Genomic DNA, 26,745 nt, shown 5'->3' on the forward strand with positions numbered 1-26,745 from the left:
GGTCAAACTCCACCTCCTTCCAGTCCCATGTAGTTACATTGCAAACTCCATGAATGGCCAGTGACTACAACTGTGGGAACATCTTTTTTGTCCTTACTCTAAGATCTGTGGAGAGTTTCAGCACAGAATTTAGCTAGACAATGAGCAGCTTACACTGTCCAACCATTGGTGCTTCAAAAAGCTGTGAGTCTGCTATTTATCTTACTTTTGTAAGATAAATACTTATCATCTGTGTTGTAGATTTACTCAGAGCAATAATAGGTTTCCTTCCCCATATAGAAGTTTTGGATCCACCTGTAGCAATTGGAGAGTGAGAAAATGATTGCTCATAAGAGCTAAATTATCAATGAGTGCTATAACAGTGCTATCTTAAATCTGTCCTGTTTTACAGAATGTGAAAAATTCTGGGGAAGATGCTAAGAAGTTGAAAATTGCCAGTATAATTATTTATGAGAAGATACAGAAACAGTGGTTCCTTTCAGTACATGGGCAGGAGACCATGGATTGCAGAGGATAGCACCAGAAATGGAGTACATTTTATTTTAGGATCTACTTAATCTTCAAAAAATGAATTCTTCTTAGTTTTGTGTCCCTGTCTAAGGGACAATTCTGTCACATATTTATTATTTTGGATTTTTATTCATCATCATGTGGAAAAGTGAAACTTTTAGACAGCTCTGTACACATGATCATGAGCAGTTACTGAAGTTCTGGAGAAAACAGTGACCACAGTCAAAGCCATTATCACATTTGAACAAGCCTTTTCCTCTAAGAGAGGGGGTTCTGTACCTTGTAAGCCTCCTACATGATTTCTCACTCAGCTGACATAATTTAGTCTCTTGATTATAGGTTTAGAAGAAAAAAATTGGTTTAGAATAGAAAACAGTCATATCACAGACACTCAACAAGAGGAGCATGAAGTAAAGTTTCAAGATTGGAAAAGCTGGAAGGAAACCCACAGCCTCTCTCTCCAGAGACTGGTTTTCTGCACACTTTGAGATGCAGCCAGTCTGACTGTTCCCAGCCTCTTCCAAAGGAGTAGGAATAACTCAGGCTCTGTCTCTTATCTTCCAATTTGTCATTTAGAGAGAGTTCTGGTGGGGATTTCAAGGTGTGTGTGCAAGTAAAAAGATACTCGAACAAACATATTGGTGCCTTGCTAACTCCTGCTTGAGGGAGTATATTAGGGATAAGCTCTGAGGGATGTGATTTCTGTACACACCACCTTCCTGTTTCTAGTTGCAGCTGGGAGAATAAAATGCTACAGGGAATTCTGAGCTTCTCACACAGTGTGGGACAGCTTGAAAAAACTGTACAGTAATTAGGGTGCCCCTCTTTTCTTTGGTAGTCAGCTTCTGACTTTGGAGTTGCAGGTGCAAAGGATCAGGGGCACAGCTACCCAGTGAGAAATGTTTTGGACACACAGTTGTGGAGTCAAGAAAGCGCTGATGGACCAGGCAAGGCATCTAAACTTAAAATTCCTCTTTTATTCAATGTCTACTAGTCTGAAATCCTGTGGGATTCAATAAGGCAAAGAGGATTATTTCTTGAGGCCTGAGAGTGCAGGGGAATTGAGGAAAGAAAACTTGGAAAAGTGTATTAAAATAAGCATTCATTCAGAACAGAACTTACTTCTTGCTTTTCTTTTAATTTATCTGCATCTCAGTGTTTAGAAAGAAGTCATGTGAGCTTCTGAGCTGCGGGGACAGAGACAGTGGAGAACGTGTGCATCAGTGCAGAGTGCTGCTGGAGCCCTGGCAGAGCGAGAGGGAGGCAGAGGGAGCCTGAGAGAGAAAAGACGAAGTGGTGGGAGCTGGAACAGCAGCAGCTGCTGCTGCTGCACGGTGCAGCTCATGCCTGGGAACCGGCTCTGCTGCCAGCACGCCTCTCTGAGGACGCAGGTGCCTCACATCCAAAAGTCCTAGGTGGTCAGTGGCACTTCCAGGAGCCAAGCACAGCGGCTTTATTCTTTCCTTTTCCTGCCAAGAGCACCTGTTTGAGGACTCCGCTTCTTTTCCTGGACTGAAAGGTATTTTTTGTCATTAATGTGTCTTTTCTATGAAAACAGGTATGGGATCAGAAAAATATAACTCAGGGTAGGATGTTAAAGCAGATGTGCAGAGATGTGGTGGGTTTCTCTGTCTCCTTCCCCTTTATAGCAGAGCTTAGGCAATCAGGAGTCCTTGCTAGGACAGAGTTTGACTTAAAATATGAAAGATGGGAAAGACAGGGTTAAAGTGTGGGGGTGGATCTGAGCTGCTCCCATCTGGCTTGCTTCACTATGCAACCTTTGAAAGTGGAGGAAAACTTTCCTTGTGCACTTGGACAAGCAGCATTACATAGCAAGATGTAAAACTTGAAACAATTTAATATGAATGTGATTTGCTTAAATCTCTGCTTGGCAAATTACAGTTCCTATCACAGCAGAGCTCCCCTTAATACATACAAGTTTCAGAGGTCTTAATGTTCTGTGGCTGTAAAAATACTTCTCTTTATTTCTTTCTCTCTCTTCCCTCTTTCTAGCATCCTTGCCTTCTGCTGTGTGCACTCCTCCTAGTCTTGTGGCTGTAAAAATACTTCTCTTTATTTCTTTCTCTCTCTTCCCTCTTTCCAGCATACTTGCTTCTGCTGTGTGCACTCCTCCTTCTCGCCCTCCTGCCCGTGGGGACTGTACCCCTATGGATGCCCCCATACAGATTTTCCGTGAGGAGCCAGACTCCACCTGCTCCCCAGGGCCCTGCCGCCCCCCCAGCACCAGCAGCAGCTGGGCAGACTATGACAGCAATGCCACTGGGCTCTTTGGGGATGGCCAGCACAACCACACCAGCATCTCCCCCGCCATTCCCATCATCATCACCGCTGTCTACTCGGTGGTCTTCGTTGTTGGCCTGGTGGGAAACTCCCTGGTCATGTTTGTCATCATAAGGTAAGAGGTTTGGGGTACCGGTGGGAAGAGGTGCAAAAGACCATTCCTAAGTTTGGGGGAGTGGGTGGATTATGGAAGCCCTACCGTGAGGAGCTGGAAAAAATCAACTGAAATGACCCAAACCTTGTCAGTCACAGTGGTTTGCCTGCACTTGTGTTAGAGAGAGAAAGGACAAGCTAGTTAAATGTGATAAACCTGCAGCCTGAGGGAAAGCGCTTTGTGCCTGGAGCTGTGTTCATTGGCTGCCCTCTAGGGATGAGATGCTGCTGGCATCAGAGGGAAAAAAGCTCGAGTGAAAGAAGGAAACTTGAGCAAGGCAGCTTTTATTTCCACTGTGAGGAGACCCCGAGGGACAGCTTATGTGCCCAGTCATGTGGACACACAATTATTGCCTTGGTACCTAGTGTTTTCTTTAACAAGGAGGGAAAGCCAGGAAATTATAAAGATAGGAGGAAAGGCTTCATGTAAAGCAAGGGATCTTTTTTCTCTGTTTAGCAGTGTTTAACTCCACTTGTTGGTGTTGAATTGAAGAAAGTAGAGAAAGTGCTGAAATACCTTTTCCATGGTTTTCAGGAAAGAGGAAAAGCCTTTGTGTCTGTGTTAGTGAAGGTTTCAAACTAAACCACTTGGTGAAATGCACTGCCACTTATGCTTGCACTTACACTTGTGTATGGGTGTATATTTTAGTTTGCACTGTGCTTCCTCTATCCTTTGGTCCTTTTCATTTGCAATCTGTAAGCATGCTTGGACAGTGCTGTTTAGCAGGGTGATAATGAGCAATCCAGGGCACTGAAATTGTGCAACTTTTTGGACTCTTTCTCCACGGCCTGTTAGAATTCTGATAAAGTTTCTGGGGGAAAAAAATCCCAGAACTGTGGAGTATTCATTGCTCCAATGAAATCAGCTTGTACATGGAAAAAAATTGAGGTATTGGAAGGGATGCTCTTTTGTAAGGGATGCATGATAAAGATCAAGGAATTGCAGAATGCTGAAGTAATTTTCAGACTTGATAAAAGGGGAAATTATGAGAACTACTGAAATTGTTGATAAGGTACTTCAAAAAGATGAGTTATAATAAGGTGAAGACTCTTGAACAATGAAAATAAATTTACTAATCAGTGCAAGAAAAAGAGATGCCTGTGGTCAGTTTAGAAAAAGTGGTTGGCTCCAGTTTTATGATGGTGTGATTTTTATATCCTTGCATGCCCTTTTGACCTTCATTCAGGGTAGAGATTTAATTTCTTTTTGTATTTCTCCTTCAAGAAAAGAGACTCCATACTTGACAGTCACACAGCTACAAAGGCAGAGATTTTCTAAGCCATCAGTCAGTAAAAAGGCAGTTGATTAACTGGCCTGGGCTCCAGAAATAAACCCAAACTTAGCCCTAGAAGTTAGCTGGTGTGGATTATACTGGTACATATATATTTGCTTTTTTCTCTTATTCTGCTACCCTCCTATGACTATTTTTGTAAGGCTCTAGATAGCTATTGCTCCCTTTCCTTCTAGTTCCTACATTAGCCTTTCCTTGAATTTTCTCTTGGCCCATCTCTCAATTACATGGTAAAAAAAAACCAAAAAACATCTGTTGGGTTTTTTTTTTTGGGGGAGGGGGTTTGTTTTTTTTCTTTTTTAGATTTCTCTCCTAAGTTTTCTGTGTGTCAAATGCTTTAAACACTGATAGAATCATCAGCTGAAATGCAGGCAAATACAAGCCAACAGTTTTAAATTTTCTTATGGTATTGAAATATTTCAAACGTTCATGCAAGGGGTTTATTTTATTCATTTCTGTCCAAACCTCTCATGTCCCTCCATTTTTACCTCACATATACTCTCTGCATGATTGTATCTCAGGATGGATTTTAATGACCCATGAACAATGTACCCTGCAGTGATGTCCTTTTGTGAGGAAAGACAAGGTCTGTGGGAAGTTTGTGAAAGAAGATGGTAAGGGAGAGGCAGATCCTGTCCCTCAGCCATCCCACAATGGCCCCCCTCCATCTGCCACAAATCTAAAGTGGGATGGGGATATACTGAGGCTCTTTTTTACCTTCCAGCTGAGTACAGACTTTGTCTGAGGCCCTTTGCTGCTGTTTCTCAACTCTGAATTCCAGATCTGCTCTCTCCCTCCTAACCCCTCTAGACAGGCAGGCAAGGCAGGCACCTTCTCCCATTTAAATGTCTAACATTGTTAGAAGAGTTCAGGTGCAATTATTACAATAATCATCTATCCCAAATGCCTGACACTCCAGGCCTGACACTGTGTCACTTTTTGGGTCACAAAAAAAGAGTTCCTCCCCGTGTTCTGAGGCTTTCAGTCAAAGTGTTGAAGTGTCAATGCTGTGGTAGGTTTAGGAGACTCCAGAATCTTGAGATGCCTCAGAAATAGGGTCAAATTCAGCCATAGCCTGTGGTATAGGCAGGCCTTGGCCCATTCCTTGCTTTTATACCACTACAGGACTGGTTTTGCTACTTCTGCATCAGGGATGCTAAAGAAGCTCATGGACACCAGTGAGTCAGCACCTCAGCAACTTGTGCAGGGAGTGCTGGGTGAATGAAATCTCTTACAGGTCTGGTGGAGTGTTTTTCTGCTGAGAGGGAAATCCCAGAGTTTCCTCAGAGGAAAAAATAGGAGAATGCCACTTCAATCACATGTAAAACTCCTGACAGAAACGTAGCTGAGCTTGATACAGCTCCTGTGAGGAAAGATTTGTGTTGAAGTCTGAATGGGAACGGTCCTCTAGGACAGTGTCATGGCTTCTTAAAACATTTATCAGGAGACCTGGATTCTTCTCTTGGTTTTACTATCAAGCTTGAACACTTCTTCCTGTCCTGATGAGGTCGCTTCATGGTTTCCTCACATGCAAAATGGAGATGCTGGCATCCACTGTCTTTAAACACAGCAAAAGTTGGATTTAAAACCCAAAGTCTAATCACTAAAGCTTGTAACAGAGCAAGACTACATCTACTGTAAGCACCCCGGGCTCCCCAGACACACGTAGAGCGGTCAGTTTTAATGTGCAGAAAAGCTCTGTGTTGAGTAGACAGTGACTGGCACTCTGTTTCTGCCCATGGCACTTGGCTCCTGCAGTGTGGGTGGTTTGCAGGATCTCTCCCTGTGTTTGGATCAGCATGTGCACCGTCCCAAGGGGCTCTGCTGTCAGCTGGGTGGATGGACACTCCGTGCCAAGCCATGGCACATGGGGTGTAATGCTGTTCTGTGGCTGCTGCTTGTCCTGGGGAGAGAGTAAGAGAAAAAGAAGGCATCACATTGTCTCTTGTATTGGTGGAAATGTAGGCAGCACAATCCTCCCCTGTGGAGGAGGAGGGGAAGCATGGAATGGGTTTGCAGATACCTGGTAAAGTTGTCTGATCTCACCTGAGGAAAGTCCTACAGCTGTGTGGTTCTTGGCATTAACAGAATCTACCCCTACCCCAAAACTTTTCTTTTGAGATTAGCTTTTCCTCTGAGATCTCAGAAGACATTTTTGGAAGTAAATTGGCTGAAGAGGATGAAAAAACCTGTTTATCCTTGGAAGCAAAAAGGTTTTTTTCTCCCTCTTACCTCAGGACTTTTTTCTTTCAAATTTAGTGCTGGCTGTAAGCAAGATGGTTGTTTATTGTGACAGCTGCAGGGAAGAAAAATCTCCTGACTAAAGTTACAGTTTTAACTAAGATTTGCACCATTGCATTTATCGAAACCATAAACATACTCTGACAAAACTCTGGGAGATGCTCTCTTTCCCTCTCCAGATGCACTTTTTCTATGTATTTATCTTACCCTCCTTGTTCCTGAAGTAATTTACTGAGACCAACTGATATCAACAGGATCCCAAAGAGCCAATCCTGTATTTCTTTTAAAATGATCTTTCAAGCTTCCAGTGAAGTGAATAATTTTCTACATTCAAGGATTTTTAAGAAGACGTTTTGTTACAGATATCTAGATTGATTCCTAAGGGAAAGGAAAAAACCTTATAATTTTCTGCTTAGTCTAATGTTGAAGAAAACGTTTTACCACTGATATATTTTTTGTTCTAATATTCATTGAACTGATCAATTTTACATAACAGGAAGAGTGTATTAAGAAATATCATATAAAATTGACTATTTTCCAGATTGTCTTTAAAATTTCTTCTTCATTCATTCCAAACAAGAATGAAATTTTTTTTTAAAGTACACAAGAAAATGGATTCAATACATTGGTTTAATTAATAATAGATTTCAATACTATCAAAAGATCACTTGTTAAATTGCTTTAAATTATTGTCCTAATTTCATCAAATTATATTTGGAAAGAATATTGTTCTGAGATGAAAATTTAAGCTCCAGGAGAGTCGACCTAACTGAATTACCTGTTCCCTATTGCTGGCAGTTTGCATGATTTAATTCTTTTATGAAATCAAGGCTTTGGCTGCTAAAGGCAGAGGGTGAACTGTACAATACTTTGTGAAGTTTAGGACTTTTAACCTTTCCTTTGCTAATCAAAAATCTGACAGCTAACTACTACAAGCAGAGAGGCATCAAATGGATTGATAGCAATTCATCACGGATTTCAAAGAGCATTTAGCTGTACCTCACTGAATGCAGGTAATTTTGATCAGTTCTGCAGCGTTAGTTCAAACGTGACATAATTTCCATCACAACTTTGAAGAGTGATCATTACCAAAAGCTTTTACAGATGGCACAAAGAACAAGGCAACAGGAAACATGAAAGAGGACAGGCTTATAGAAGAGTATCGATAGTTTGAAAACACAGATAATTTAAACAAAATGTTACTATTTCTAATACTTTTAAAACCCAGCTAGACAGTGACTAAGTGAGACCTGGGATTTATAAGCTGACAAGAAACCCAACTCATGGCCATGCTGTGATAACAAGAGCTGATACTGAAAATAGGCAGGATGAGCAGAGGAAAGGCTTGAAAGGAATATTTACCACAGACAGTATTAAAGAGAGGCTATAGCTTATAGTGAATAATGTTTTTGGCTTCTGAAAAGTAATTTGGTATCCATCCAGACATTTCCGCTGGGCTAACAGCCAGGTAATCATTTAGTTCAGAGAAAGGCATAACTGGAATCAGTGTCTGGTAGCAAGATGAATTACAGAGAACCTTTTTGAACTGGAAGAAAGTGAAAACTTAGAAGAACTTTCTAGTTTGGCTGCTGGCAAGGTGAAAGCTTGAGATAACTTTCCTGCTGTCAGATGGGAGAGTGGTGGGTAGGTAGCTCATGATCCTGAAGGAAGCACAGGGAGAGTGCACAGTGAGGAGATGGTGCTGGGGGTCACAGTCTGGCTAAGCCCTCCTGGTGAAGAGGAAGAAATGAGGGAAGAGTGGGAACCTTTCAGTTAGGTTTTTTGTTTTTTCTGAGAAAGGATTTAGAATTTGCTGAAAGGGTGTTATAAAAGGAAATTCTTAACTGGGTGATTTGGATTCCTGGGAGAATTAAGGACATTAAGGACAAGGGAAGATGATCTTTCTGTCTTGCACACTCTCACTGTCTAAACTGTGATTAATTTGTTCCTTTAAGTTAAATTCTCTGAAACAGATGAGTTCCCAAGAAGAGTTTTGATTCCAGTTATGTATTTCTTTCTGAAGAAAAAGCATCCAGCTACACATAACTTCCAGGAAGTATATTTCAGGTCTCCATTTTGGTCCCCTCATCTCTAAATATCAGATAATTCTCTCAAAGTGAGGAATCTGTGCTCTTCTCCTTAAGGAAGACTATGTGCTTTGATTATTGCTATCTTCTTTCGTGAATTTAGAGAGGTATTAGGAAAAGGGAATAGGAATATAATTTTGTCTACAGACAGGCATGAGTGTACAAACTGGATTAGTTGTGGGGAAAGGGTGTGAACAGATGCAACAAGGATATTGGAAGAGGGATGTCTGACCCTGCTGGCATTCCACAAAAAGTAAAAATGATATTAGTAAAGAATATGTAAAGGTGCACAGCACTTTAAAAAAAAAAAAAAGTACACAAAATTTAAATTTATTTAAGATACTGGTTGAAATTAAAACTAGATTTTGATAATACCAAAGTATTAGTTGTTTATTTGCTTTAAATTGGCAAGGTTCTATTGTGAAGTTGTCATGCCAGGCTGTGAATTACCTTTGAAATATTTATTTCTCCCAAAGCCAGAGGGTTCAGCTCTCATTAGATTCACCTTCTAATCCTCATGGAAGTTAAAATTAATTCTAGGCAGTTTCCTGTTTTCAGTTTTGGGACATTATTTTTAATGAAATCTCTGTGTTCGTTTCATGAGTATGAGAAGACAGTTTTCAGTGTATGAATTTCCGCAAATTTGTGGTAAGAAAGTGAGCAGAACCTTCGTGTTTTCTCCATTTCTTATACCAATCCACCTTTGTAACATGCAGCTGCTCAAAAGTCAGCAACACATTAAGAGTGAATGTCTAGAGTTCCCAAATTTAGCTGTGCTGCATGTGGAACACAGAGGATTTTGCTAAATGCACTTCCCACTGCATTGTTGGTAGTACAGCCACTGTAGCTACTGTTGGGCAACTGGCAAAAGCCTCCTTGAGTAGTGACAGATGAGAAACTGCATGGTAGGAATAGTTTAGACAGTATATTCAATGTTCATTTAGCATTCACATTCAGAAAGTGAACATTAAATGAACATGTTTTACCATGCTGCTGGATGATGGACTGCATCAGGACTTACTGTTAGATTCACTTTTCAGAATGGTTTGTCAAAATGGGCAGGAGAAGAACATTTTCACCACTTTTACCATGTTACTGGATGATGGACTGCATCAGGACTTACTGTTAGATTCACCTTTCAGAATGACTGGTTTGTCAAAATGGGCAGGAGAAGAATATTTTCACCATGAAAGCTACAAGCTGTGCTCTTCTGTTGACTGTGACTTAAAGTTTTCTGCATTTCACTTGAATCATCTCCTTTAGGAATGTGTGTGTTCAGCTGGTCTGTGCTGTGCACTTCCCTGAGGCAGGTAGGGAAAGCAGATAAATGGGAGGAGTCCAGAGAAAGCCTCCCAGCTGCCTCCTAAGAGGGACTGATGACTTCTCCCTGAGCTGGCTCACTACTGATATGTGCATTTGCTGTCTTTCCACATAATCCTATACTTGTTATAGATCTCCCTTGTCTCCCATTAAACCTTATTATGGTAGTGTTGACTAGAGATTTGGGTCTCCACATATTTGAGTGTGTAGTTGTCCTATAAAACACTCCCAGCTGTGTCAGTTGTTATCCATCCCTGTGGTAAAATGGATACCAGGTGCATTGCTTTTGGAAGAAGAGTGATACCCATATCCCAAGACCCCTGAGTGAGTGGTTTCTGAGCACTTTCTTTTTTTGTGTCCTGCAGAAACAGCTAGGTGAAGCAAACATTCAACAAACTCTTGTCTGCTTCCAAAAGGAAAGAAAGACCCTGAGAAATTTTTTCCTGGAGCTATTATCCCTGTTTCCTTGAGCAAAGAGATTTGTTCTCTTTGCCATGCAATCTCTGTCCTACTCAATTCCCTCTCTGCATAAACACATGGGAAGCACTTTGCCAAAGGAATTCACATCACATTATTAAAAAAACCAAACTTCCAAGAAAAAAGAATAACAGGAAAGGTGGATGTTACCAGAGACAGAGATTCAATGTTCACTAGAGCAATGTACTTGTGACAAGTAAAAATAATTAGAATAGTCTATGTAACACCCTGGGAAGCCCCCATGACAGGACTGGTTACTAGGAAATATCTGCAGCAGCATGAATTTTTTCAAGGGATAGAATAAGTTGCTTGACAAGGTCAGTATTCATCTCTACTTACCAATAGAGAGCAAAAGAATCTGGTATATAGTCTAAGCTAATTGTCCAGGCTCTTTCATAATATTATTAGATATAATGGTTTTAGATAAAGTACCAATTTAGCGAAATTCTGCGTTCTTACTGATTCATTTTCAGCTGCAGTGATTCACAGCACCTTGACCTCTGACTTCGTCTATCAAAGTCATGGAAGAAGAAATTTCACAGGTTTTTTTTTCCTATTTTACAGTTTCTTGCAAGAGAGGCTCTTGAGCTTACATAAAAATATTACAAGCCTTTATCAGAGAAGGAGAAAGATTAGTTCATTCTTGTTAAGTAGTGTGAATTTTTTTCACACTGACCACTATATACATAGACTTGAACTAATTCAGAGTTATCAGAGAAGGAGAAAGATTAGTTCATTCTTGTTAAGTAGTGTGAATTTTCTTCCACACTGACCACTATATACATAGACTTAAACTAATTCAGAGCCTGTTCGTTAGCTCAGGAAAAAAAAAACCTTCCACCTGCAATCTAAATCCACAAGATCTTGTTCAGGCTCAGTTTAGGGATAGTGCAGAGAAGAAATAGTAGTGGAAAATTGTAAGGATTTTAACTATACCTTTTGACATTGCATAGATTATGCTGTCTGGGGGAAGAATAAAAGACAAATTTATGCTTTTCTTTTTTGACCTGCTTTAAAATTGGTATCTTTAGATGCTTATTAGTAAAGAGAATTCACTTTATGATATAATTTTGTCAACAACAATTTTTTGTCATGTCCTAAAAGATTTGATTAAGACAGGCAACCATTAAATATGTGCAGTAACAAGGTTTTCCTTTATTTCAAGTGTCATCTGAAGTCCTCTACTGCTAAAATGTGGCAATTTAAAATATGATAATGTCATATAACCCAATACAAACATGACAACTACAGCATGTTAATTTTTATATTCTTTAAATGGCCTTAGCTTTCATTTATTATTGGCATAAGGTTTTATGTTGGATTATGAATATCCAAGAGAGAACTGAGTCATCCTTTTGACATGGTATGCGTTTGGAATAGATCCTCCTGGGTTGGTTTTTTGGTTTTTTCTTCCTGTTCTGACACAGTATTATAGTGAGTGTAGTCAGAATATAGCTTTGAGATTTAGAGCTTTCCTGACTAAGCTTTTCAGCTGCTTGATCTCCATATACTGAATTCAGAGGAACCTGGTGGAACAGAGCCTGCATCCTGCTGATAGGTGTTTTTGCAATTTGCTTTAGATATGCTTTAGCTTTAATTTTCATTCACTTACCCAGGTATCTGTGAAAAAACCTGCGTTTGCTATTCCTCATTGTATTTTATGCTTTTGTACTTTTCCTCTGCAACTGGAGGATGTTGTAGTATATTTGTTAGTTTTGCTTCCTTCCTCATCCCTCATTTCACACTGAACATTTTATTACTTCATCCTATTACAGTTACAGAAAAAAAAGTTTGACCAGAGCCTCTTTCTCACCTTTTATCAGCTTTTCTAATGCTACGGTGTACTTTAGAATCACAATCCTCTCCTCTCTTTGAGATAATAGCTTTAAGGGGCACTACTAGTAGATTTTTTTCTGAAAGCACACCAGATCCATAGTAGCATGCTTTCCTCTTCTGTTACCTCAATTTCATTGATAGCCTAGGCTGGAGGTGTGATTTCTTCTTATTTACTGTCTTAAAAGCTTGTCTTAAAAACATGTTCTACTCCAGAGGGAAAAGAAGAGTAATGATGAGTCGACAGAGAAACACAGGGAAAATTTCTAGGGGTCACTCTAAAGTCAATCTTAAAGAACTTTGCATTTCTGGAAAGTAAATGGTGCCTAATGGTTTTAAGAATTTTACTTTTGACACGTAAGTTGACATAATTTAAAACTTGCCTCTTAAAAATTTCATAATATACCCATAAAAAAAAAAAGCATCCATATGAAAGTGTTGTGTTTCATCTTGACTGGTTTTCTGCAGTTTTGATATATCTTCTAGGTTTCAGTTTACAGAGGCTTGAGGCCTGCTTATAGCTTTACAAGCAGTCTTGAGATCCACCAGCTTAAGTGATCAGAGTTTTTTTCTGCTGCTTCAAATTAGATTCTAGCACCTGGTTTAAAAGAGGGACTTTCCATTCCTATGTAGTATTAGAAATGTTGCCATTCTCTTAAGTCCCTATATCTAACAAACCATTTTTTAGACATGGGATTTCCCATGAGCAGATTATACAGATATGGTTTATAAATATTATAATAGTCTTTGAAACTTGTACCTCAGAGAAAATGTAATTAATTGCTACTGTGCCACTTATGCTGTAATTATGTTCAGGTTTACCCTATCTGTCCTGTTAAACTAATTAAAACAGATGTAAATATTTTTGCTTAAATGAGTTCAGATATTTGATCAAGAATTTTAATTTTGCAAAGGAAGACAAGATTCCTTTCACAATCACTGTTTTGGCCTTGTTCAAGTGAGTGAAGAGTATGGTGAGAAAACACCAGACCACAAAAAAAAAATATTTCCTTTTATGTTTTGGTGCAATAGAATGAGTTGTAGGAAAGCAGGCAAATCCCTCATCTTGTGGACTTTATCAGGGTCTGCTTGAAAGGGTCTAACAGCAACAGCAGTCACTCTGCTACTTAATCTGGACTTTTGATTAAACCTGCAAGCACATATCTCCAGAGACATGTGGGCATTTAATAATTTTTAAGTTTTTAATTAAAAACATTCAAAGGAGTTTGGATGATTGAGTCCAGATTCTCAAAGGCATTTTTGAATTTTCTAAACTTCTAAATGTATGTATATCTATACTGCCTAATAATACCACATTTGTACACAGGCCAATGTTTCTAGGCAAAAGTAGTCAAGATCTTTACTAGCCCTGTTTTACAGCACTTCTTTACTATTCTTCCAATGGAAGGCTAGGGAGGAGAAAAAGGGTAAGGGATGCTGGGATAATATGGCATATAGAGTTGTAATGGCACACATAAAAGAATTGAATTAAAGTTGCAAGGAATGAGAAATGTGAGATATAAAGACTTTTGGATATTTGCTTTTCCAAGGCTAATAAAATCTTAGATATTTTCCCCCAGTTTTCTGATTTTCTTTAAGGAAAAAAGGTCAAGCTAATTCTTCTACACTTTGAAAGCAAACTTTCCCTATCCAAACCCTTGGCAAAGTTTTTAAAGATCTACAGATATAATGATTCAGGAGAATGATTATTTGTGTCACCTCTGCTTATCAAAGGTCATTGCATTTCTTCTGAATGTTCCTGTGTTAAGTCTAGTAACTTGTATTTGACTGAAGCAAACCCTTTTTAAAGCAGCAGAGCTTGATTTGCAGACATCAGTGGATGGAAAAATTACTCCTTCCTTTTTCTCCATAATAATCACCTTAGGTGTTAAGGAACAGCTGTCATTGTTTCTAAGCTGAATTTATCTTTCTTAAGAGTTTTATGTATTTGTTCTTGTTATGCTTTTCTGTGTAGTCTGAAATAACTCTTCAGTACCTGCTATTTTCTCCCTGTGAAGGTCTTCACACACTGTAATCAAGTCACCTCTTGGTGTTCTTTTTGATAAACGAAATGTGCTCAGCTCTTTAAGTTAGTCAAAAAATCTTCTCCAGTCCCTTCATTTATTTTTGGTGTTTTTTATGCAACCATTCCAACTTTCCACAGTCTTTTTATTGCAATAAAAACAAGAGAACAATTCCAAGTATCATCAGTGATGTCCGTAGAAGTAAAGTTGTCCTTCTACTATTCTATTTAATTTAATGGAAATTAGTCCATTTTAGCAGAGAGTTTTGAGTGTTTATTGAACTTTTGTTTGGTCTTACAGCTGAGATACACTTGAAGATAGTATTTTTTATTTTCTTTTTTATAACCAGGAGAGAAGTTATTTGTCTGATAATATGTCCTGTTTTTTCCTAATCGTAAGGACTCATATTTGTGTTTGAACAGTCCCTTAAGGGCTATAATGTGACCTACAGGACAAAATGCCTCCTTTCCTGGAGGGTCTGTTGAGGAGATTGATTTAGTGGGAGGCAGAAGCCCATCTCTGACTGATGGTTCAGTATGTGGGTGAGAAGGATGTATTCTCTCTTCCCTTGCTGATTTTTTTTCCTTTTCCTTCAAACCACCATTGGGCATTTTTAAATTGATAATTCTTGATTAGAATGTTTTAGAAAACCCAATGCTATTTTTAACATTTCATATTGGTCATAAAATGAAATTTATGCCCACATTTTTTTTGACAACTAATTTACATACTGGGCACAATTTGACAGCACTGCTTAATTTCATTTTTAAGTATTTTTTTGTTCTACACATCAAAGTTTTGAAGGCAAATAGACACATTGTGCTATGTGTTCATTGACTAAAGTGGTTGAATCTTATAATTCCACTGTAAATTATTGGTGACATATAGCAAAATGTAGTTATGTGTGTTAAGTGTGCACTGCTATTTTGGACGCACACTCAAAATATGGAGCTGAAGCAGTTTTGAGAAAGAAAATCTCATTAAATCCAATGATAAATTAACAGCAAGGAGGAAACACAACTATTGAGGAGAAGCACAGGAGTGATAAGTAAATTCCCATGTCAGCAGGCTCTCCATCATCCTTTGTATCCGTCACAGAGAGGGAAGCAGTCCTCCACAGGCTGTCTCCCAAAAATGTCACTGGGGTCAAACAAAGCAGGGTGCTGTCTCAAAAAACAGATCCTATTTTTCTATGTAGGCTGATGTTGCTACCAGCTGGGCAAAATTTTGATGAAATTAAGAAAGAAAGAATTTGATGAAATTAAGAAAGAATGCAGAAAGAAATACTGCTATGATAGTTTTTCCCCCACTGTGGTATCCTGCTTAAACAATAGTGATCTTTTACATTATCAGTCATGAAAAAGAGGATTGGGAGCAGGTGATGGTAAGAAAGGAGAAGAAATTGGCAAGGAAGGTAAATGACTAAAACTGTATCAGCTGGCACTGTAGTGAATTCAAGGAAGACAAACTGTCATATAAGAAGAAAATTGGCCCAGCAAACATAGCAATTAACTTGTTTTCTTACTGGAGAATGGGATAACAGTTTCTTCCAAAAACCAAACCCAGAAATCTCACAATCATTGACAGGTAGCTATAAGAAAAAGAAACAGAAAACATTTTGATCACTTCGAAATTTAACAGTGATATTTTCTTGTAGCAGGATTTGAGAAAATAGAATTGAAAATTTGTCTAATTAGATTAAATGTATTCATATACCTGTTTTGCCTGTGGTAAATAGCTCTAACTGCTAACATTGGTGCTGCGAGATTGAATAAAATGTGCTCACTTTTATCCCAAGGGTCTTGCGTTTGTGTGCATTTCTATCACAGATGAGAAAAGACATAAAAATACCCAACTGTGGCAAACTTGACTGATAAACTGATATCTATCTGAATTGAAAGAATCATATCTTGTAGTAACAAAGCCTTATTTTTTTTGTTCTGCAGGTACACAAAGATGAAGACAGCGACCAACATCTACATCTTCAACCTGGCTATGGCAGATGCACTTGTTACCACGACCATGCCTTTCCAAAGCACCGAGTACCTGATGAACTCCTGGCCCTTTGGTGACGTGCTGTGTAAAATAGTGATTTCTATTGACTATTACAACATGTTTACCAGCATTTTCACACTCACCATGATGAGTGTTGATCGATACATTGCTGTGTGTCACCCTGTGAAGGCTCTGGACTTTCGTACTCCTCTCAAAGCAAAGATAATCAACATCTGTATCTGGCTGCTGTCCTCATCTGTTGGTATATCAGCAATAGTTCTTGGAGGCACCAAAGTCAGGGAAGGTGAGTGTGAGCATTCAAAATTCAGTCTTTTTATTTCTCAACTGACAATAAATTGTAGGTTCAAATATTGATCAAACCTTATTTATTCCTTCTTCAAAATTACATTTAAATTCCTGACATTTTGAAATAGATAGTAGAACATCTCAGTACAACATATAAATCATTTAAGCTCCGATGCCCATACCAAATAAAAGAACAAAATGCACTTTGGAGCACTGCCTGTGCTAGAATGAGACCATCAAAAACTACAAGCACACAGCAGGGGAAAATTATCAGGAGTTTAATCACAATGGGCAAATCTAGAATCAGTTTAGGTGGAATCTTGAAACGTTGTCTTAAGGTTATTTTTGTATATGTTGTGAGAGTAGTTCCAATGAAGTCCCAAGAGCAGAAACTAGAATTCGTGGGAGTTTATTATCACCAGCCATTTCACAGAATTGAAGGCATGGTGAAGAAGGGAAAAATCAGTAGCAGGAGAGAGAAAATGAAGGTAAATGATATATGACAGTATCTCAAGATCATATTTAAAAAAGAATGGGAATTTATATGGAAACCTGGAAAAGCTGAGAACAAGGATTGTCACAGTAAATGGATATTCAGGCTATGGCAGGGAAACAGCTACAAGAACACAAAGTCAATGAAAACTGTATGCAGACCATGTATAGGCTTCGCTTGAAATGCGTGTTCCATGAGGGAATGTGGATTTAGCCCCTAGAGCTCCTGACTCATTACCCTGCTATGGGGTTAATCTGATTTTGAGATTTTACAAAGTCAATGAAAACTGTATGCAGACCATGTATAGGCTTTGTTTGAAATGCCTGTTCTGTGAAGGAATGTGGATTTAGCCCCTGACTCATTACCCTGCTATGGAGTTAATCTGATTTTGAGATCTCCCTTGAGAAGGAAGGGGAAGAAGCATTTTCTGGCACATATGCTTTTTACCCACAGGTGTAAGTGCAGTGCAGGGGCATCTCGAGGTCTTCAAAAAACTGTAGACTTCTAATAGTGTCCTTGGTAGGGATCTTCCCATTACTGAGTGCCTGGAAAAAATACAGGCATTTATTTGGTAGGAGTCTTGACCCACAGGTGTAAGTGCAGTGCAGGGGCATCTCGAGGTCTTCAAAAAGCTGTAGACTTCTAATAGTGTCCTTCCCATTACTGGGTGGCTGGAAAAAATATAGGCATTTATTTGGTAGGAGCCTTATTTGAGGTGTAAACAACCTTTTGAAAAATTATTCCTAATTTCCTGCACTATCAACCTTTTCTATTTAGAAAGGTTTCATTCCTCTTGAGACAAATGTTTACCTAAGGGCACTGTTTCATCTGGCAGACAATAAATGTAGTATCTTAAGCTGTTTGACATAGACCAATGTGAAAAATCATTTCAGTTACAGCTGCTCAAGGGCTGATAGATTTGGCTGAAGATATATAGGTTTCGTTCTTGTTGTTATTCTTCTGCTTTGTAGGTGACAGAGAAGTCCTCTGGAAGATCTTCCTTCAGTGCTTTGGGGGAACACATGTCTTGGTCTGCAGTGTTGTAGCTCTTCTCCCCAGTAAAGTTGTGACAGGCTCCATAAAACAAGGTCTGCCTGGGGAAATATTATCTTCAGGTGTATTTGGAAGAATGTCTCGCTATACACGAGATCCTGAAGGCCATGGGACACTGGCTCAGGCAGGTGTTTGTTGGAGCCTGCCCAACTAACAGAATATTCCTGTCATTCAGTGTCAGCAGCACGTTTAGATCACGGGGGTCCTCTGAGGCCAACAATGATTTAATGCCTTTTCCACACCATGTAGAAGGCAGCCTTTTTTATAACTTATGAAACAGAGACCTGTAATACAGAACACAGCTGGGCTAAATGAGGTTGGAAATATTGGCAGCTGCTTGTCAGCTGCTACTGTTCCTCCCTGCTTGTCTGATCTAAGGTCTCTCTTGAGCGTTTAGTGTCAATTACCTTGTCTGGTGTGCTCATGAATTGCTCTGATAAATGCTGAAGTGGAAAGGCAAGGATGCTCCCCTTGCCTGACAGCTGGAGCTCAGGCCTGAAACTTTATGTCATGTTGGTTAAAACATTTGTTGTTTATATGCTTCAGGGCCTCTGTTGGATTCACATTTAAGCAGCAACTGAACAACAAATGGAAAGTGATTATACTTGAGGTTCCCTCACCGTGCTCAGTTAATCCATTTTGTTATCGCAGCTCAGAATTGCTCCCAGGTGTGTCCTTTTAGATGAATTTTTCCTGCAGAATAAATTCTACATCTGTGTAAATTTTCCTGCTCTGGCCTTAATGGAAGATTTTTTGCTGAAGGATTGTTCAGCTGTCAAAAAAAAAAAAAGGTATAAAATTAACTCTTCATATTGCCAGTAAGGATATGAAGGGTATGAAAGTGACACAATCAATATTATATACACACATATATATAAAATATGTATGTTTCCTAGACCAATATAAGATTAATCTTAAATGGTAGTTTATCAAGCATGTTATAAATTATATTTAGGCCAAATACCATATAGAATTCAGTGTTTTTCCTTGAATATATCAATGTATTTGGAATATTTGTGTTTCCAAGTGGCAAATGTCAGTATGAAATCTGAAGATTATGACACTATCCATAAGTTCTGCACCTTTTCAGGCAGTAAAAATAGAATGTAAATAATAAATATTTATAAATAATAGATCTAATAAATATAGTGGATTTTATTATGTTCCACTTCCAAAGTTCCAGAAAATTAATATTGTGTTGTGCCTTATGACCAGAATTACTATTAACTGTTTCCTACTTGTAAACTGGGAAAATGTAAACAGATTCCATAAAGTACTATGCTATGGCAACACATATATCAAGTGTAATACGTTAATAATAATGAATTTAGAATAAGATTTTCCATAGAAAGTAAATTGCAATGGGCTGTAAGATAATAATTAAGTTTGTATTTGATGATTTGGAATTCTAAAATAACATTGTCAACCACAAATTATAGTAAAATACAGTGATGATGACATAATAATTTTGATAAATATATGAAATTATATCAGTAGATCTGAAGAGGCCATGTCTTCTGTGAGTGAGTTTCATTTGAGTAGCTGGATGTGGTCTGGAGCAGCCATCCCTGATCACTCTTCATTTTCATCCCACACATCTGGAGGCAGCTTTACTAATTTAGATAATACAGTTGCATCCTAATTTTATGTCATGGCTGCTAAGCCATGCTCTACTAAAAATAACAGTAATAATTGACAGGAAAACTTCTTTGAAAATGATTATTGGCATTTCTAGAATGAAATGAGGTAAAAGCAAGCATGCTTATGAAAACTTACATCACAAAGGATTTAGATAAATTCACTGAGTGTCAAGTCACTTGTGCTGTCATCTGAGCATCCTGCATCAGCCTAGAAAAGATGTCCTTTCCATTTTCAGAATCATACATATTAGTTAAAATAAAACCTCAAAATGGTTAGCTTTTTTAGTTATAAATGCTTTCTATTAAAATGTTTCTGTATTTAATATTTCCCAGTAACAGCTTTCTGATATCTAACCATGCAAATGTGTGTATGGCACTACATGATAACTTTCTCCCCTAATTGTTTTTTCAAATAAATTCTCTGCAATATCTTTTTGATTTGGGAAGCATTTTTATAGCAGGGAAATGCGCCCTGATTTTTTTCTGACACATCCTGATGGAGACAGATATAAAAAAGTGATGTGCAGGAGTATATGGAATCACTCCACTCTTAGATCTGAATCAGTGAAAAACAATACATAATAGTTTGTAGTGGAATGACAAACTCAGTAGGGAAAATGATAAAAAATCCAAAGAACTTTACAGGATAAAATCTAGGCTACAATTCAGAGTGAAAAATCCCTGTGTTACCCTGACTTATCTTCAGTAGAGTTGAACTACTGATAGTAGTTGTAAATTTACACCTTCTCTTGCCTTTTCATTTATTTATTACTTATTTTTCCATATGTTTTATATGCTGGAAGACTCCAATGAGGTCAGCAAATTAAACCTCAAATATTTCATTCCTAAGCTGCGTCCTGTCAGATGAAATATTTCTGCTAAATAAATTCAAGTGACAGCCTGTGACTCTGAATCCTGGCATGGGCAATGGAAAGGGGCTGGACCCTGGATCTCTGTGGCCCAGAAGCTGCAGTGTCTGCACAGGCTGCATTTCCAATGGCATGATCTGCAAAAAGATTAGCTCCCATTTGACTCCATGCACACATGTATTTAATTTGCTTCTATTTAACAGAAAAGAAGATGTTTCCATGGGTTTTTCTGAATGTAAGCATTTGTGTGTACTCTATTTGTGATGTAAAAGGCATATGGGAAAAGATTATTACACAATTATCATATTTTGGCAAAATTTTCTTACTATCAAAGCCTCCTTCAGCTTCTACCATTCATATCAAAAATCTTTTTCCACCCACAGACAAAAATATATGTAGTTTGATAATAATGATGAGATTTCTACTTCGCTGAACATGGTACTCAGTCTCATTTTAAATCTCAGTGAAATTCAAATAGAAACAACTTTACAGATTTTGTTTTTGTGCTCTGCTTTTTTTGATCCTCCCATGGGAAAGAAATTTCGTACAACATTTTGCATGTGAAAAAGCTCAAAACTCAGTAATTTCTAGACACAGCTGCATAAAATATGTTTCAATGGTAACTGAAAGCTTCCTTGGAGTAATTTAATGATAACTCCATTTATTAATAGCACAGTACATGCTAATCACTTTTCATAGGTTATGCTATGATAATGACATTGTTTAGAATATCTAATAACAAAGCAATTTTCTTCTTGCTTCCTTCATTTTTTAGATACTGCTAGCACTGAATGCTCCTTGCAGTTTCCAGACAGAGATTATGTGTGGTGGGACATCTTCATGAAAATCTGTGTCTTTGTCTTTGCGTTCGTTATTCCGGTTCTCATTATCATTGTTTGCTATACTCTGATGATTCTGCGCCTGAAAAGCGTACGGCTTCTCTCCGGGTCTCGAGAAAAGGATCGAAACCTGCGCCGCATCACCAGGTTGGTGCTCGTGGTTGTGGCAGTCTTTATCATCTGCTGGACTCCTATTCACATTTTCGTGCTGGTTGAGGCCTTAGGGGACGTGTCCCACAGCACTGCTGCCATATCCAGCTATTACTTCTGCATTGCTTTGGGTTACACCAACAGCAGCCTCAACCCAATCCTTTATGCATTTTTGGATGAAAACTTCAAGAGATGCTTCAAGGACTTCTGCTTCCCCTTCAAGATGAGGATGGACAGGCAGAGCACCAGCAGGGTCAGAAACACTGTGCAGGACCCAGCTTACATGAGGGAAGCAGGTGGGGCAAACAAACCTGTATGACTAGTCGTGGAAATGTCATCTTACTGTCCTCAGGAGAGAGAGGAGTCCAATGACCTAGGACTGACACAGATTACGACTGCAGTTTGAGATTGACTCACCCAGACAGACATTTCTGGAATATTTCAGAAATCCCAGCAGTTTGAACTAAAGCAAGTTTATTATTGATAAACAAGAATCTCCTGAAAATCGGCTCAAATGAAAAGGACCTGGATGATGGTCAGGTTTTGGCACCATATCTGCTGTACTTGAGCCAACACTAAAACACACTTTTGAAGAGTGAAGAGATAGTGCTGCACCAGGTGATTCCGGATAAGAATAGTTCTCACTCTTCTCTTTACAATAGGTAACATCTTAAAAGGCAACAATTGGTCATAAAACTGAACTATACCAGAAACTTCTGTGATTGCTTCTAAAGTACGGAGTTTGACAACTTGATCCTCTTTAACAGTAAAGGGTGTTAGGTTTCTGTGAACAATGCCACAGCTATAATCAATATTGTCTTCAATTAATATATCTGTAACCCTTGTTTGTGCTGTGAAAATCCAATTTGAGCATGATCTACTCACACACCAAAGTAGATTTTATTGTGTCTGTGTATGGTAAAGCCTTTTGGCATTCAAAGATACTGTAACTTAATGGGAATTGTTATCACATGTTTAATCACCTTTGTGTAATGTTTTGTACGTGTGATTTTCCAAGGTGGTTGTTTCTTTATTGAGTCTGAATAATATAATATACATTTTCAGAGTGTATATTGAACAAAAGGCTAGAAAACTTCAAATGCTTCACTTGTTACAAAATTGATGAAAAGTCGTGTTACATTCATTACATGGAGGAGACACTCTCATATGTAACTTGTTTTCCTGGACAATATGTAAGCAGACTGAAATAAATATTTGACAAATTAGAAAAAAGGGAAGTAGCACATGAACTAACTGTGTTGATACAATGGAAATTAAATATTACTGAATGCTTTAATGGCATTTGATGGAAAAAGATCGTGGTTTATTGATGCTGATATATTTTCTTTGATACAGTCCTATGACTTCAGTAATTTTCTCTGCTTTCCTGTGAAGGTGGAGGTATCAAGACACAGATAAATAAGTTACTAGCTTGCTGAAGGTAAGTTTATGGTGAAATGGAGCTTAACTCCCAGTCTGTAGACTTTTGTCTTCCTGATGTTATATATTGCAACTCCCACTACTGCTGTTGCTGAAATTTGGAGGAATGCTCTCATTATCTTCACCCTGAACAGATACACCATACATCTTCTTGTTAATTTTGTTCTTTATACAAAAGAAAGAATAATGTGGGTGCCTTCCTTTTTCCTGGAAAATTTTCGCAGAAACACAATCTGGTTTGGTCCTATCAGAGCAAAAATGCTTTATGCACACCAGCACAAATAATGAATTTTTTATTTAGCTGGCAGTCCAGTTCCTATGGAAGTGCTATAGAAAGTCAGCCTTCTGCAGGACTTATAATATACTTTATTGTTAATACAGTCATGATGTCAAATATTTTTGATATCAATTTGATAAATGCTGTTGTTGAAATAACCAAGACAACCCTTTCTGGACAAGTCTAGCACTTTCTGATTGTTTCTACATGAAGAATGATTAGCTGACCTCAAGATGCTTGCTTTACCTGGGGAAGTGAACGATGCTTTCACAGCTGCTGAGTCTCACCTCCTATTCTGTCATTCATCCATTTTTTTAAAGGATGAATACCTTTCTAAACTAAGTCCTGACCTTTAAATAGCCACAAAAAGAGAATGTTTAAAGTAAAATTTGAAAATCCAAGGCATTTATCGAGTTAGGAGCAAGTGAAATGGGAAAGAACTAGAATTTAATTAACTATTTTCATTCAAAATAACCTATTTTCTTGTTAATGACTTACCATTTGCATATGTAAGTCTGTGCTTGAATAGGGTTTTTGTTCTACACATTATGTGCAATGCTTTGCATTGTAATGAAAAATCAATGCTCTTAATTTGCAAAAAGGAGGCTTCTAATAATATTTTTGAGGTTTATGTTTTTAAGAAGGAGTTCATAATTTCTATCACAGTAGAAGGAAATTATAACTTCCTAACAATTAAGCTTGCAAAATGTTATAGCAATGTGTCCTTAAGGTTTATTTCTGTAATTGAACATTAACAGGCAAATTAGTTTGAATACAGTAGAAAGGTGTCTTGGAAGTTTTCTTGTCAAATAGAGCAGCTTACTGCACTTCACTGAAAAACAGCAGAAAACTGGCCAAGATATCTTTCACACATGAGAAAGTACATTAAAAATGGTACTGTGGTTTTGCTCACAGAGTCTGCTTCTAGATGATGGAATTCCCATTGCAAAGCACTTCACTTTCTTTGTAACTCCAAGCCAATGACTCGCCCTCTCTCTTGTGCTGGCTCCAGGATGCTGCAAGAGGTGAAGGCAGGGTAGGAGCTGCCTGGCCCAGGAGTAGGTCTGGGTGGGGAATGGGGCAGCAAGGACAGGCTGTGCTGTCCCATGTGGGGCAGACACATGCAGGCAGTCTGGGAATTGGTTGTACTTGCTGCTACCACTCTCATCTCCCTTTCTTTTTGGAGGTTCCAAAAATTCAATACTGCAAAAGCATGGTTATGGACCTGCTTGTGGGGCCAAATTCCAATCAATCAACTAGTGTGGATAGCTAATATGTCACTTTCTGTGTTTCTGCTTCTTTTAACTGAGAAATCTTTTGTTTGGAAAATACACTTGATATTCTGGTTCAGGACAGACCAACACATGGCAGAGAAATGATACTCAGATGCTGAGAAACCCCAAGTTTAGTTAATGAGAAATGTATCAACAAGATGAGAAATTCACAGGAAAACTGAGAATGAAATTTCTGTCCTGTGAAAGGCAAAGGGAAAACACACCATTTTGAGCCAGAATTCTTCTTGGTTCTGCTAAATTAGTGTAGTCTTTGCAAAGAAGACAGGAAGATTGTGCTGGGATTTTATTTTCCTCAATTGTTTATCAATTCTTAATCAAACATAATCATTGTAAATATGGCTCTGTTCTTCCCAGTGAAGTTTTTTTCTTCAGAAGAAAATGTGCATCTAGCAAAATTGATTGAGTTTATGATAATTTATGTAATCTGGCAAATAAGAAACGTAATTGTGCCTGGCTATTTTTTAACTGGATCTCACAGGTGTGCCATACAATATAGTGAGTACATCTATTCAATGCCAGAGTGATAGACTGAAAGATATTTCAACTGACTGAATCAAAGTGTTTTGGCTTGGGTTTTTCTTTTTGTTGGACTGCGTGTGGCTTGGGAACTGTTGGTGCATAAAGCTCTGACATGCAAGGTGGAATGAACTCAGACCACAGATTTTGATCACTTAGTTAAAAGTGTTTTGATGTGCAGCTGTGTGGCTAATGCAAGAGAGTGTGCAAGCACTGGGAGCTGCTTGCTGAAGGGAAGGGCTGTGTGCAAGGGCTGCTTAGTTTTAGGCTACACCACTGTGATTTAACCCCAGCTGGCAACAAAGAGCAATGGAGTTACTTCCAATGCCAGAGTGATAGACTGAAAGATATTTCAACTGACTGAATCAAAGAGTTTTGGCTTGTTTTTCTTTTTGTTGGACTGCATGTGGCTTGGGAACTGTTGCTGCATAGAGCTCTGACATGCAAGGTGGAATGACCTCAGACTGCAGATTTTGATCACTTAGTTAGAAGTGTTTTGATGTGCAGCTGTGTGGCTGATGCAAGAGAGTGTGCAAGCACGGGGAGCTGCTTGTTGGAGGGAAACAGCTGAGAGCAGGAGCTGCTTTTCTGCTGTGCTGGGTAAAACCTGCCTCACACTGCGTGCAAGGGCTGCTTAGCTTTAGGCTACACCACTGTGACTTAACCTCAGCTGGCAATAAAGAGCAATGGAGTTACTTTCTCACTGCCTGTTCCTGCCCCTCCAAAAACTTGTGGGTTGGGGTAAAAACAGTTAAATAATGGAAACAAAGTAAAAAATACTAATATCGATGTTAATGTTAATGCTATTATTAATAAAAAGGAGACAAAAAAATAAAACCCAAGACACACACCTGATGCCCAATACAATCACTCACCACCCACTGGCCAATGCCCAGCCCATCCTCCACAGTGCCTGGCTCCTCTTGGCCAGCTCCTCCCAATTTATACTCTGAGCATGAAATCCTGTGGCATGGAATTCTCTTTTGGCAAGACTGGGTCAGCTTTCTGTTTGTGCTCCCTCCTGTCCCAAGACAGACAGCTGATGCCCAATACAATCACTCACCACCCACTGGCCAATGCCCAGCCCATCCTCCACAGTGCCTGGCTCCTCTTGGCCAGCTCCTCCCAGTTTATACTCTGAGCATGAAATCCTGTGGCATGGAATTCTCTTTTGGCAAGACTGGGTCAGCTGTTCTGGCTGTGCTCCCTCCTGTTCTCTTGTGCACCTGTCTGCTGGCAGAGCATGGGAAATGGAAAGTCCTTGACTCAGGCCCTGCTTAGCCACAACAAAAACGTCGTTTGTGCTCCCTCCTGTCCTCTTGTGCACCTGCCTGCTGGCAGAGCATGGGAAATGGAAAGTTCTTGACTCAGGATAAGCCATCCTTAGCCACAACTAAAACATTGGTGTGTTATCAACATATTTATTCTCTTACTAAATCCAAAACGCAGCACTGTACCTGCTGCTCAGAAGAAAATTAACTATAACCCAGCTGAAATCAGGACAAACATTTCTGGAAAATAATCATGGAAGTTACCAGCCTGTTCAGTCAGCTTTCCTTCCAATGTTGATTTTTAGTTGGCTGCAAATACAAGTCCTCCTATTCAGTTTCCAATTCTGTTAATACCAATGGCAA

At 38.7% G+C, this 26,745-nt stretch overlaps 1 protein-coding gene across 1 annotated transcript; it reads left to right on the top strand.

Annotated features, from left to right (window-relative positions):
• Window positions 1–1,647: 1,647 nt before the first annotated feature.
• Window positions 1,648–23,118, top strand: OPRK1 (opioid receptor kappa 1). Its single transcript, XM_039702889.1, has 4 exons — window positions 1,648–2,029; window positions 2,615–2,926; window positions 16,185–16,537; window positions 21,370–23,118. Exons 2-4 carry the CDS (start codon window positions 2,679–2,681, stop codon window positions 21,900–21,902), a joined length of 1,134 nt encoding a protein of 377 aa, XP_039558823.1. The 5' UTR covers window positions 1,648–2,029; window positions 2,615–2,678; the 3' UTR covers window positions 21,903–23,118.
• Window positions 23,119–26,745: the final 3,627 nt, after the last annotated feature.

Source organism: Passer montanus, unplaced genomic scaffold (assembly GCF_014805655.1).
Source record: "Passer montanus isolate IOZ18808 unplaced genomic scaffold, ASM1480565v1 scaffold16, whole genome shotgun sequence".
Lineage (NCBI taxonomy): Eukaryota > Metazoa > Chordata > Aves > Passeriformes > Passeridae > Passer > Passer montanus.